General features: G+C 41.5%; 2 protein-coding genes across 3 annotated transcripts in view; one reads left to right on the top strand and one right to left on the bottom strand.

Moving 5' to 3' along the window:
- Sh3d19 (SH3 domain containing 19) overlaps positions 1-14,181 on the top strand; it is a 171,526-nt gene that overhangs the window by 12,284 nt on the left and 145,061 nt on the right. The window lies entirely within an intron of this gene.
- On the bottom strand, positions 3,188-3,688 carry LOC107141257 (small nuclear ribonucleoprotein G-like). Its single transcript, XM_048813516.1, has one exon. The coding sequence runs from the start codon at positions 3,536-3,538 to the stop codon at positions 3,308-3,310; it is 231 nt and encodes a 76-aa protein (XP_048669473.1). The 5' UTR covers positions 3,539-3,688; the 3' UTR covers positions 3,188-3,307.

Here is a 14,181-nt window from a genome sequence, read left to right as displayed (position 1 = left end):
CCCCGCCAAAAATAAGGTTGACCAGCCATGGTCCTGCACAGGATACCCCTTTGGGCAGGGTTCTCATGCTCATTGACTTCAGAGGTCCGGCAGACTTATAGATAGTTGTCTGTTCAGATCTATCCCCAGTCCCTTTGCTGGGGTGGCAGATCTTGTACCTACATGGCCACCTGCATGAGAGAAGTACCTACAGTTCTGTCAGATGGGGTGTTGGGCCTGGATTACACTGGGGGTTCCCAGGATGGAGAGAGGGTCAAGTTGACAGGCTACAGGCAGGACCTGTACATTTTCAGCCATGTGAGTTCCATGGGGTAGAGACTCAGTTTGTTCATTGTTAATCCCCACAGCTCAGAACAACTCTTGGCATGTACTTTCAATACTTAGCCTGCAAATAGAATAGGCTTGACTTTTTAAAAAAATACTGTAATGTAGCCTTTATTTTTGCTTTGATTACATTCTGTTCTAACCTGGATGCTACGTACAAAAGGTTGAAAAGTAAATTCCTACTCTGCCCATGGCTCACCCTGTTGAGAAGGAAGAATATGCTCTCCCAGGATAGTACTTAACATTTTACTTTTATGTGAGTTCCAAAGGTTTTAGATGTTTGCCACTTGGTGCCATCAATACAGACGTGCTGGGTTTGGGGCTGCCTGGTACTAGGTGAATGTCAAGTCCAGCGCTTGGAGCCTTTGCAACAGCTTCCCTTGGAGATGTTCTTGCCTGCGACTGTAAAGCAGCTCCATGGGGCCTCAACTCCTGAGCTCAGGCTCTTTCCCAGCCACCGCATGCCAGGGTGGCAGGCGCTGCGGGGAAGGATGGGGTGGGCGCAGCCCACTGCACGGGTTCCCCAACTCCCCTTCCAACAGCCCCAGTAGTACAGGCACAGAGGCTCTTTCCCCTTGAGTCTCCGTGGAATTGCATTTTATTTTATTATTTTATATTTATTTTTCAGTTTTCGGTGGACACAACATCTTTATTTTATTTTTATGTGGTGATGAGGATCGAACCCAGTGCACCGCGCATGCCAGACGAGCATGTCACCACTTGTCACCTTTATTAGCCTTAGTGAAGTATGATTGATAAATAAAAGTTGTATGTATTCAAGCCCGAAATTGCATTTTAAAGTTGAAATGTGGGGCTGAGGTTGTGGGTCAGCGGTAGAGTCCTCGCCTGGCATCTGAGAAGCCCTGGGTTCGATCCTCAGCACCACATAAAAATAAATAAATAAATAAAGATAAAGTTGAAATGTGTATTTGGATATTTAGCCAAAAAAAAAAAAAAAAAAGCTGCCAATTTTTACATAAGGAGGGAGACACTGGGAAGAGTGGTCATTAAGATTGATTGCAGCAGCCTCCATTTTTCAAATGCCCCGAATTGTGCGGGAGCGTGGATGTATTTCTGAGGTGGCGCACACCTGTCGTTGCAGCTGCTTGGGAGCCTGAGGCGGGGGCATCTCTTGAACCAATCTGGGCAAGAAAGAAAAGAATTTTCTAAGGATGAGTTCCCCAGGTTAGTGATGCGTGGGATGTAGGGCATGAATGTGAGTTATAAGTCCAGTGTCGCTAACATCGCATGTGACAGCGTCTCCAGGAAGGGTGCAGTGATACTGAACGTTTAGTGTCAGACCTGAATTATATTGTCATTACTGTTGAATAGAATGACGAGCACTTATAATGTTTAGAACAAATCTTTCAGTCGCTCCTTGAATGCAGGGATTTTTATAAACCTTATTAATGTAATTTGGTACTGATCACCTCATAGGATTCCAATGAATGTTTAATGAAGATAATGAAGAATTGGATTTGGAAATATTTTCTTCTAGTTTATCTTCAGCTTATCTTTTTATTCTATTTAACAGTGTCTTTAGTGCTTTGAACATTTTTAAAATAGCCGGTTCAAAGTATTTATCTAGTAAGTCCAGTGTCTGGGCTTTCAGAAGGACAATTTATATAGATGACTTCTTTCTTGTGGGGGCACTGCCTCTTGTTTCTTTGCATACCTCATGAATTTTTGTTGAAAATCAGACATTTTGAACATTAACATGTGGCTAATCAGACGAAATCAGATGGTTCTCCCTTCCTAGGGTTTGTTTTCGCTGCTTGTTATAGTGATAGTCATTTATTACTTGTTAACTTTTCTAAACTGGTTTTATAAAGTCTGCATTCTTTGTCATGTGTGATACTGTAGTTTGTTTCATTTGTTTAGTGGGTAGCCAGTGATGAGACAAGTGTTTTCCTTCAATGTCTAGAACTAAAAGGAACCTCCCATCTTTGCAGATGAGCTCTGCTGCAGGTGGCCTTGCTGTAGGTGGCCTGGTGGTCATCTTGGTGAGAGCTGAGGGCCTTCTCAGGTCTTCTCTGAGCCAGGGCCTATTCTGGGAAGGCAGTTGGCCTTCTGGATTCCTAGGAATACATGGGGACTTTTCAAAACTCTTATTCCCCAAAGCATTTTGCTCAATAGCCTTCCTACCAGCCTTTTGGATTAGTCTTTTACTTATCAACTGTTATCCTCATGTAACAGCAAATAATGTATTTATTTGTTAGTTGGTAAATATTTTCAGCAAATACTCTCCAGCTCTCCACTTTAGCCCTGAGAGAGGACAGTCTTTTTGCTGGACTTCTCGGGAGCCACCAGGCAGGTCAGAGAAAATGCTTACAATTCTTTGTGAATGAAGTTTGTTCTGCTTTCTTGTGTGTGGGATGCTGGGGATCAAACCTGGGGCCTCAGCGCTTGCTAGGGAAGCTCTCTACCCAAGAGCTGCAGCCCCAGCCCCAGGATGAAGTTTTTTTTTGTTTTTTTTTTTTAGTTGTTGGTGGACCTTTATTTTATTTAATTATTTATATGTGGTGCTGAGGATCAAACCCAGTGCCTCACACACTGGTAAGCACTCTACCACTGGCGCACCAGGTGATATTTTTAAGGTTACTGCTGAGCAGGGGAAGGGGAAAGGAATCAAGGAAATTTCAAATGACACAAAGCTCACTATTTTCATCAAAATCCAGCTAGTTTTTCTTGATTATTTTATTATTGCTGTAGACTTTTGGTTCATTTATAGAGTTCTAAAAACAGTCAATTTCTGCCAGTTTATTTATTTATTTTTTAATTTTTGGTACCAGCAATTGAATCAGGGGATGGGGGTGCTTAACCACTGAGCCACATCCTCAGTCCCCCCCCCTTTTTTTTTTTGCTATTGAAGTTTATTTAACAAAAAGTTTAATATGAAAATGTACATGACCCAATTTTCAAGTCATAGTTATACAGGGCTTCTGGAGGGAGGACACGGATTTCTCTGCTGAACAGCCATTATTTATACTCGTTCTAAGGCTTCTAACATGATGATACTGTTTCCTCGTATTACCACCATTCCAATATTGTTCTGTTGTCCACTAGTTGCCATCTCCACACATTCATCTATTACAAGATTCATGAAGGGATCAAATCCCCGCAATATTCCTTGAACATGTCTGCCACCATTTAATTTCAATGATAACTTCTTGTCCATAAATCTTTTCAGCTCGGGAGGGTGAGCTTTGCTCATATTGTCTACTCTGCAGGCTCAGAGATGCTTTTCCCAGCCCTTTTTTATATTTTATCTAGAGACAGCTACTCTTGCTGAGTAGCTGAGGCTGGCTTTGAACTTGCGATCCTGAATTTGATTCCCAGCAAGAAACAAAACAAAAAACCCACTAACAGAACAACACCATGAGAAGTCATCATCGCCTGCTGGACTAGTATAGTATTTGTGGCTCATTATGGTATTTTTAAAAACCTATTTTCCCCTAAGATGAGTTACTGTAATGATTATTGCAAATACTGTCCTGTTGATAAAAGAAATGATTGATAAGCTGTTCAAGGAAATGATGGTAGGAATGGAGTATATAATTGTGTTTCCTCTGAAGATCATTTTTCAAAATACTGCTAATTTATCATTTGCTGATGTGTTTGGTTTTATGATATTTACTTGTTTTCCTGAAAGCTATATAATCATTCAAGAAGCAAATTCTCATTTAAAACCAAATTGTTTAACATAATGAGAGCCTACCCTTAGCATTCTCTGCTTTATTTTTCCTTTGTGTTTCATTTTCATCTTGTGACACAACAGAACCTGATCTAGAGGATTAGATTCAAAAGACATGCATTCTATTTTTTTTTTTTTTTTTTTTTAATTTAGAGACAGGGTCTCACTGAGTTGCTTAGTGCCTCGCTTTTGCCGAGGCTGGCTTTAAACTCATGATCCTCCTGTCATGGCCTCTTGAGCTGCTGGGATTACAGGAACGGACCACCATGCCCAGCTAAGACATTAATTCTAAATGCTTAGCCTCCCATTAAATGGCCAGCTAAATGGCCTTGATTTCATCTCTCATATTCTCCACTAACAGTGTGAAGGACTTAGACTCGGGTCACATCCCATGCCTGTTTATAAATAAAGTTTTATTGAAACACAGCCATACTCATTCATTAACATCATGTTTATAATTACTTTTGTTCTGCCTCAGCAGAGTAGTTGCAACAGTCTATTTGGCAGTAGGTCTAAAATACTTCCTCTCTGTCCTTTTCCAGTAAAAGTTTGCTGACTCTTCGCAATGAGGTTTCAGATTATTAAAATTCTTGGTTCTAGGTTTGGAGTATGAGAGTCAACTATATTTTTTTCTGTTGGGTTGCTTCTTAGTAAATCATCAGAAAACTTCAACTTGAAGAAGGGAAACAGCACTAAATTACATATTCTTATTTGTTAGACAGCTGTCATATTTTGTCATCAGTGCTGTGGTTACAACTTCTAGAGCTCAGTGTCTTATTCAACTGGTAAGCTATTTCTTGGCTGCAGGATCAATCCCTAACTGGGAAGAGGAGCAGTGGACAAAAAAGCCATGTGCCAGTATTTAAAACTTACGCTCAGAAGTCTCGTAGGTCAGTTCTACCCATGTTTCTTTGGCTTACCTGTTGTCAGTGACTCAGGGTGGTAGTATTCTTCAGGTACCCTGCAAGTTACTTGGTACCTTGAGTGGATGGTTAACCCTTTTACATGGCCATGTTGAGAATTTGAGCTTTAGAGGAAGCAGACAATGAAAAAGCGAGTGTTATCTCTGTTATGGTTTGGATGTGAGGTGTCCCCCAAAACTTCACATGTGAAACAATGCATGAAGGTTTGGAGGAGAAATAATTGGTTATATATAGCCTTAGCCTGATCAGTGAATTAATCCCTGATAGGATTAACTGGGTGGTAAGGAGGCTGGTGGGGTGTGGCTAGAGGAAGTGGTTCACTGAGGGCATGGCTTTAGGGTTTAGATTTTGTATCTGGAGAGTGGAGACTCTCTGTTTCCTGATTGCGTGATGTTCAGCCTCACCATGAGCCCCAAGGAGTGGAGCCTGCTGTCTATGGATGGAGACCTGGGAGGTTGGGGAATAAACTTTTCTCCTTTACAATTTTTCTGATTGAGTCCTTTAGTCACAGCAACGAAATCACTGACTAAACAATCTCCCACAGCCACCTTTTAAAGATGTGCTAGTTTGAGAAGTTTGAAACTCTTGGCAAACCCTGGTTTTAGAATTCCTTGTGTGTTGTTCTTTATGACTCGCCTACAACCAATAAATTGGCCAGTGAGCTTTTGGAATATATTCTAGTTTTTTCAACTTGTTTACTTAATGCTCAATGTAAGAATACAGTATGTTTTGGGATTTCTTTTTTGCAGAGTCTTGATGTCTGTAACTTTTATTTCCCACTCTTAACCGGTTCTCTGTCTCACTGAATGATACCAAGCCAGAGACCTGGTGAAGGCACAGCTTTCTCCCACACTGTGACCAGATTCTGTTGAACCTGCCTTCTGCAGAGCTCAACCCTGTCCTCTTCTCTCCATTTTCGTTGCCACCATCGCAGTCCAGGCATCTTTTGTCATTTTCTGACTCCTAACTTACTTCTCTAATCCATTCCTGGACCACCATTCCACTGAATTTTCTAAAATGCAAACTAATCATGCCACGTGTACCTGCTGCTCTTTCATTGTCTGCTTCCTCTAAAGCTCAAATTCTCAACATGGCCATGTTTATTCCCTTTATATTTTTCTGGGTGTTTCCAGTTTTGTCCTGTTGAGCTTATTTTCATGTCTGTAAAAATATAATCCAGAAATGTTTTTCTAGAGCATTATTTTATGGCTCAATATTTGGTAAGTATTTATTTCTTGCTTGTAAAGACTCAAAAGATTTAGTAGCAGGTAGTTGAGCAAAGCTGACTGTGATAGTCTGATTGTGATAGTCCAGTCTATTGAGCTTCCATCCTGATGCTCGATAGATTGGTCCTTCTTGGGAGGGTTTGGCTAAGCCTGATGGTAGCTGCTGGGCTCTTAAGAAAGCTAGGTTGTTGGGCATGGTGGTCCATACCTGTAATCCTAGAGACTCTGGAGTCTGAGGCAGGAGGCCAGCCTTGGCAACTTATAGCGAGACCCTCAGCAATTAGTGAGACCTTGACTCAAATAAATAAATAAGGAAGGAAGGAGGAAAGGAGGAAGGAAGGGATTGGGAATGTAGCTCAGTGCTAAAGTAACCCTGGGTTTAATCCCCAGTATCCTCTCCCTCCCCCTGAAAAAGACAAGACAAATACAAAGCTATGTTAACATGGTTTTAGTTTTACTTTCTCAGCTGGGTATATAGCTCAGTTGGTAGAGTGTTTGCCTGGCATGCAGAAGGCCAGGGGTTCAATCCCTAGCACCACCAAAAGAAAAGTTTTACTTTCTCTGTAACCTGTTTTTAGAAGTTTAAACAATGTCCATTTCAGAACTAGTTGTTCATTGGTCTGGGTTAGACTCTGGACAAAAAATGTGAACCACAGTGCATTTTCCTCTTGCTTGTGGTCCTGTCTCTCAGAGGCCTTTTATGTTAGCCCTCTGTTTCAGATTTAAAAATCACTCCATGGACTTCCTAGGGGGACAAGAGATTTCTCTAAAATCCAAATACTTGCCTTTGAAGATGCTCCAGTAATTTTAATTTTTAAGGCCAAAATGTTTTCATTATTTAAAATTCATTGACACAAAATTTCTTTGATCAACCAACTACTATCCTCCTCTTTTTTTTTTTTTTAAATCTAGCCTAGTATTATAGAGTATAAAATAAAATTAATCCTGAATTCTGAAGCTTTGCAATTGTTTCAGTCACAGCTTTCTGTTATCATTAACTTTAAAAAGCAAGTTTAATTTAAAAAATAATAGGCAATGTTTAAATATTAAACCTTTAGAATGAGTCAGGGGTATATTGACCAAATCCTTCAGCATGAAGTGAGACATTGAGGAACACACAGTCATATGATGGATTTAAACTTTCTGTGATTAAGGGTTTATGTGACATTTTGATTTTCTTTTAATAAGCATAATTTAGGAAAAGATTTGTTTTTTAACTTTTTTTTTTCCCCCAAGTGAAAAGTTATCTGATTTCCTGCTTCTTAAGGAGGCAGCATAGAACAGGCTGCAATATTACTTATATTGGTCTGGGGGTTCTGTGAATATGGTGGTTCTTGAATATCTTGGAAATTCAAGGAAGAGTCTTGTGAAAGTGCATGAGTGCTTTTGTGGAGTGTGTTGTTCAGGTGGGTGTGGAGAGGAAGGCCCATAATTCAAACAGGTTCTCATTTCTCTCCCTCTGTTCTCTCTTTGGAATGTGACTGCCCAGCCAACATATCTACTTTGATAGGCCTCTGAAATCTAACGTCCATATTAGTTTCCTATTGCTGTTATAACAACTTAACTACAAATTTAGTGGCTTAAAACAACATGGATTTATTATCCTACAGTTCTGGAGGTCAGTGTCTCTGGGCTTTCTGGGTGTGTGGGCAGGGTTCTGTTCCATCTTGCAGACCTGAGGGTGAACCCATGTTTTTGCCCCTTAGCTTCTAGAAGCCAGCGGTATTCCTTGGCTCATGGTCCCTTGCTTCATCTTCAAAGCAAACATCTGCACTCCTCTCTTCTTCCTTCTGCATCCGTGTATCTTCTGCATCGTCTCATGAGTGTCTCTGACTCCAGTCCTCCTGCTTAGCTCTAGGAAGAAGCCTTTGTGGTTACATTGGGCCCCATAATCCAGGATCATCTCCCCTCAGAAGATACTCACTTCATCATACTTAACCAAAACCCTTTTACTGTGTACAGTAACACCCACAAATTCTGGGGATTAGGACGGGACATCTTTAAGGGGGCCATTTTCCAGCCTGGCAAATCTCTTCCTCCTGAGTCTTTCCTCATTTCGTTTAATGGCACTGCTGTGATTAAGTGAGTTACGTGGGAGTCATTCTTGAAATAATTTCTCTTTATTTTTCCCGTCCTCTTATCTCATCACACCCACTCCCACCAGCACACCCCCTCCATGGAGTCGTATCCCAATCTGATCAAAATGTTCTCTGGCTGCTGCTGACCAACAGTATCTAGATGTATTCTTACCAATTTCCACCAGAAGCACCCTGTCTTAGCATTCTGGGGCCTTGGGCTCGCCCACCCTCTTCCTTTCACTCTTGGGTGTTCAGAGTTAATTATAGTACAGGGCCGTGTGGGCTAAGCGTCAGGACAGTGGCACCCAAAGGGCTACGGGATCAGATGGCAGTTACTTCATTTCAACCACGCGGAGATGGGAAGCAAAGGCTTCCACGGTCGTAGACACTGTGGAGAGAATTTGGGTTGGTTGAGCATAATTATCCAGAAAGGCAATTAGGATTTCCATTAAAGATTTCAATCCCTTTTGTTCTTCTGATAGGGAACGTTTCTTCTCAATTATTGATAAGAGAATAAAATTAATTGAATCTGGTTATTTTGAATGACTTCTCGCCTCCCTTTCCTGGAGAAGGAACACATTTTAAAAAGCTCTTAGGTGGCTGATTTCTGGTACGCAGATATACTATGCTTAGTCCAATTTGGTGAGGAGTCGGAGTCAGCCTTCGAATAAAACAAAGCACATGAAAAGATGAAATACCCATTGTTGAGATAATATCGAAATAGAGCTTCCACCGTCTATTATCCTGATTCCTTTTTCTGTAATGTCCCACATTTTAGGGTGACTTCACAGCTTAGAGAAATAAAGGGGGGAAAAGGGCCATTCCTTGAAATAGTCTATTTGTTATAAAGAGAAGATCTGGAAATAACTAAATGTACAAGTTTTTCCTACTTTTAGGGGAAAAAAATCACTTATTGGATTTTTAGCAGTTTTTAATTGTTAAGATTCCTCTTTAATTAAAAGTTTTCAAGACATGAGGCAGTGGAAAGCATGTGAAGATGAAATATTTCAAGAAGTAAAGAATTCTGCAAATTGAAATTGATTTTTTTAAAGACAGTAATTCTACATTGAGCACCAGCCTCCCCCCCGACCCCAAGTAGTATAAAGATGTCCCCATTTACTTCTTCATCATTTGGTCAGTTTTGGTGTCACTGACTAAATTAATTAGTACAAAATTAGTAAGCACTGACATTTTAGTTTTATGAATTCAAATGCTCATTGATTATTTTTCCTCCAGTAAAGTATTAACATTTGCTATATCTTGTATTTTAGGCCAGATTTCCATTTGTGTTTTAGCAATTGGAACAGAAAATATATAACTAGTATGAACCTTATTTTGAAATACAACACAATGGGCCTGGGTTGTGGCTCAGTGGCAGAGCGCTTGCCTAGCATGCGCTAGGCAATATAAACAAATAAAAATAAAGGTATTGTGTCCATCTACAACCAAAAAAGTATATATTTTTTAAAAATACAATCACAAGTATTATTAAGGATATCTTCAGAGAGCCCTGAATGTGTCACACACAAGTTATTTAATTTTAGCAGGAGATAAACTTCCCTGTTTATTTTTATAAAAAATAGTTTTAATGAGGCATAATTCACATGCCATATTATTTATGTGATAAGTTGCCGCTGTTCCCCACAGTATCTAGATGTATTCTTACCAGTCTGGGGATTGAATCCAGGGCCTCGCACATGCCAGGCAAGTGGTCTACCACCCAGCTCCATCCCAGCTCTAATTAAAAAAAAAATTTCCTATGGTGCTTTTAATGTTTTTCACATACTTACTGCTTCCTTTCCTAAGCAGTGGACAGAAATAAGTGTGTTGTGGTGTATTCTGTTGTAGAGGATGAGGCCTGGAGGTGGAATATTGAGAATATTGCTCTGGATAAGAAGGAGGAAACCAAGAAGGCAGGTGTCTTAGTGAAGAAATAGAGGGTAAAGACCTTGGGCTTGGGCTTTTCTCTTATCACTTTGGTAAGTGGGGCCTTTATGCACAGGTGGAACAGAGAAGGAATGTGGAGAAGTCCCGATGTTCAGGATACAGCAGTGTCTGAGTGTTTTGCTCAGCTCCACTTCAGTGCCTGGTGTGTGATTGTCTCTGCTGCTTTGCAGACTCTGTTCCCACCTAACTGTGGTCTCCACCACCGCAGCCCCCTCCTGGCCTCTCTGCACCACATGATCCGGGTGCAGTATTCTTTGCTCTTCTGTCTTACATTCTTCCCCTGTTCTCAGTGGCTTCTCATCTCACTGAGAATAAAATTCAGAGGCCTTCCTGAGGCTTAGGCTCTGCAGGACTTGGCCCCTGCCCCTTTTCATTGTTAAAACATAGTTGTAGCGAGGTATGATTCACCTGGTCTGAGTTCCGACCTCTTACACTTGCTCTCAGCATTCCAGCCGCCTGGACCTCCCTGTTCCCCGCCACACACGCTAGCGTGCTCCCCCACCCTATCAGAGGTGGAGTCCTGCTCCCTGTTCCTGTGGCCTGCCTTTTCAGTTTTACTCTTCTCCATTAGGCTTTCTTGTATATAACCTGAGAGCATGTGCTTCTTTTTATTTTTTCCTCTCTCATTCCACATTTTTCCATTGGTGTATTATAATTATATATAATAGTCATATCTACACACCACATAACAATATAATTTGGCCAATATCATTCCCCAAAACTTGAGAATCTGTTTCTTTTACATTTTGTGCCGCCTCCCTCTCCCCTGGAATCTGCGTCCCTGGAGGGCTGGCTGGGTGTGCTCTAGGTACTCCTGTATCTTGGTGCCTTGACTGGTGCCTGTTCCTAGTGGGCACCTGACCCTGGTGCATGCGCAGTACATTCTGTAGGACTCACATTCTGACCTCCCTGGGGGTGGGGTGTTGTGTGTCAAGTACTGAATGCATCTCTTGGGCTAACTGCTCCAGTGCCTGGGGCAGCTGTTAGGGCAGGTTTCCATCTCTGGTCCAGCCAACCAGTAGTGGCCAGAACATATAAGGTTCTATTTCTCTTGATATCCCTTTCTTTCCACTTGGAGGCTGGTCCCTCCAAAGTATGAAGTTTCCATTCTTGGTTCATGAGAAAAATTTGGGTGGATATTATGCTGTAGAATGGTTGCTTCCCATTTTGAGCTAAGAACCTAGAGGAGTGATAGGAAGGGGTATTTGGGTTTTAAATTTTGAGATAGTTTTCCTAAGCTGCTGAGGGTCTCACTACGTTGCCTAGGCTGGACTTGAACTTCAGCCTCCTGAGTTGCTGGGATTACAGGTGTGCGCCGCGATGCCCGGCTCTTTTTCTCCTGTTCTTGATTGGTCTGTCTTTCCCTTCAGCTTTCCTTTCTTGTTCCTCATTTCTTGTGTTCCCTCGGCTCCCACGTTGCTTGACCCTCTGTCTCATTCCAGTGCTTGCTTAGCTTTTGTTCTGACCTATGAGAAGCCTCTCTGTTTGCCTGCTTTGAGTCATCTTTCTCTCCTATTTGCCTTATGGCTGGACAGGAGTGAGGAAGAGAACTGTGCTGGAACATTCTTTCCTCCTTTCATCCTTCTATTTAATTAATATTTGAAAACCTCTGTGGGGCTGGGGGTGTAGCTCAGTGGTAGAGCGCTTGCCTAGCCCATATGAGGCACTGGGTTCGATCCTCAGCCCCACATACAAATAAATAAATAAATAAATATTGTGCCCATCAACATCTAAAAAAATGATACAAATGAATTAATAAAAAGAAGAAAACCTATTTTGTGTAAGACTTACGTCAGGTCTGGGTTATCTCAGTAATCAAAGTACCCAGGTTCACATAGTGTGTTTTGGGGATACAAACAAGTTAATTGGATGTTTATTATTCATTTATTCATTCATTCAGTGAGTATTTATTGAGACTGGGATACAGTGGTGGATAAAAACAAAAATTCTTACTCTTGCGCACCTTACATTTTGGTAAGACAGACATGTGTTCAGTAGAGAACTACACACACCAATGTGAGATCATAGGCGTGTTGAGCACAATAGGGGCTGGTTCTGATCAGGAGAGCCAGGGATAGCTTTGAGAAAATAATGGGTGAATTAAGAATCTGAAGGCACAGGAAGAATAATTAGGCAAGGGCTACACGGGAGAGGGAACAGAAGATGTCAGAGTCTGAGGCTGAGAGGGTACTTAGAGCATTTGAGGACGAGTAAGCACAGAGAACAGGAGAGCCATGCCCCATGGGGCAGGAGAACAGGCTGGGGTCAGATCTCGCAGGGCTTTGTAGACTGTGAGGATTTCATCCTTGTTCTATGAGCAACAGGATACCTTTGAAGGGCTATAAGCAGGGAGAAAAGGGGAGAAAGAGACAAAAAGTATTTTTATTTTTAAAACCCTGGTCTGAATGCTGTGGGGAATAAATGGAGTTGGGTGGAGCTTTAGGCATGAGAAGGACATGGGGTGCCAGTCAGAGGCTCTGGTGGCCGTCTAGATGCAAGGTGAGCTTCAGGATTGGCAAGGATTTTTAAGTTTCCCTGTCGCCCTCGCTTCCTATTAAATGTATTTATTTGTCAAAAAAATTGCTTTTGAAAATTGACTTCCTACAAAAAACATGGATGTAATAAGTCAAATGAGAAATACAGGATGAGTTGATGACTTGAAGGTATATGAGTGGAGTAATAGCAGAAAATCAAGGATAAAAATAATGAGCAGTCAAGTACAAAACTTAGCCCTGCATTCTCGGTGGCCTAAACACACAAGGGAATAGGGCAGGCCATGTGATTGTTTATAAAATGCCGATCATGCATCATAATCTTTTCTTCATTCTAAGCGTTTAAAGTACTTTATTATAGGAGTGATATTAACAACCTGGATGGGTCCAGGTTGTTGACACCCAATACCTCCAGAGCATTTATCTAATTTTAATAGTAGTTCACATTGGTATTTATTTATTTATTTATTTATTTGATACTGGGGATTGAACCCAGGGGCACTTAACCACCAAGCCAATCTCCAGCACACACCCCTGCTTTTTTATTTTTTTAATTTAGAGGCAGGGTCTCCCTGAGTTGCTTAGAGCCTCAATAAATTGCTGAGGCTGGCTTTGAACTCATGAACTTCCTTCCTTAGCCTCCCGAGCTGCTGGGATTACAGGCGTGTGCCACCACGACTGGCCACATTGATTTTTTTTTTTAAATATTTTTTTAGTTGTCAGTGGACACTCATTTTGCTTATTTATATTCCATGCTGAGAATCGAACCCAGTGCCTCACACGGGCTAGGCAAGCGCTCTAGCATTGAGCTGAAGCCCCAGCCCCACAGTGGTATTTTAAAAAGCAAAAAAATTCGGAAGCATTCAGAGCTGGGCTGCATATATGTGTTTGTTAGGCCCCTTGTTAAAGGTTGAGGGGGAGACGGGGGTCAGAAAGAGGAGCATAGAGGGCTGAGGTTGTGGCTCAGTGGTAGAGCGCTCGCCTCACATGTATAAGGCCCTGGGTTCTATCCTGTGCACCACATACAAATAAATGAAAATAAGTGTATTTGTCCAACTACAAATAAAAAATAAATATTAAAAAAAAAAAAAGAAAAAAGAAAGAGGAGCATAGGAAGGTAGCGGAGGGGAGAAAAGAGCCCAGGTGAGAAGCCCAGGAAGCAGGTTTGGGCAGGAAGCAGGTCCTTGTTATAAGTCCTTGAAACTTTGCCTTTGCCATCTCAGATACTCTTGCGTTCCCTGCCTTTCTAATAGCTTTTTAATTTGTATGCACAATTGTTTTTTCCCATGGAGTGCATCCTTCCTGTCACATAAGACACGTAAGTCAGGGACAAAGAAACCGTGCCCAGGAGTGGTAGTCTTGTTTGTTAGCAGTTCACATTCCAGCCACAAACACACACAGAACCAAGAACTTTAAAAACAGTCCTTCAAAGTGATTCCCAGTGACTCTCCTATGGGTTGTCTGCCCTGTCCACCCCACCTGTCCGCCCCCGCCCAC

This window comes from Marmota marmota, unplaced genomic scaffold, assembly GCF_001458135.2.
Source record: "Marmota marmota marmota unplaced genomic scaffold, marMar, whole genome shotgun sequence".
NCBI classification, from domain to species: Eukaryota; Metazoa; Chordata; class Mammalia; order Rodentia; family Sciuridae; genus Marmota; species Marmota marmota.
This window is presented reverse-complemented; position numbering and strand designations above follow the sequence as displayed.

Bases quoted from the DNA above. Each gene is read 5' to 3' on its own strand.
- LOC107141257 (XM_048813516.1), bottom strand. From the start codon at position 3,538: ATGAGCAAAGCTCACCCTCCCGAGCTGAAAAGATTTATGGACAAGAAG.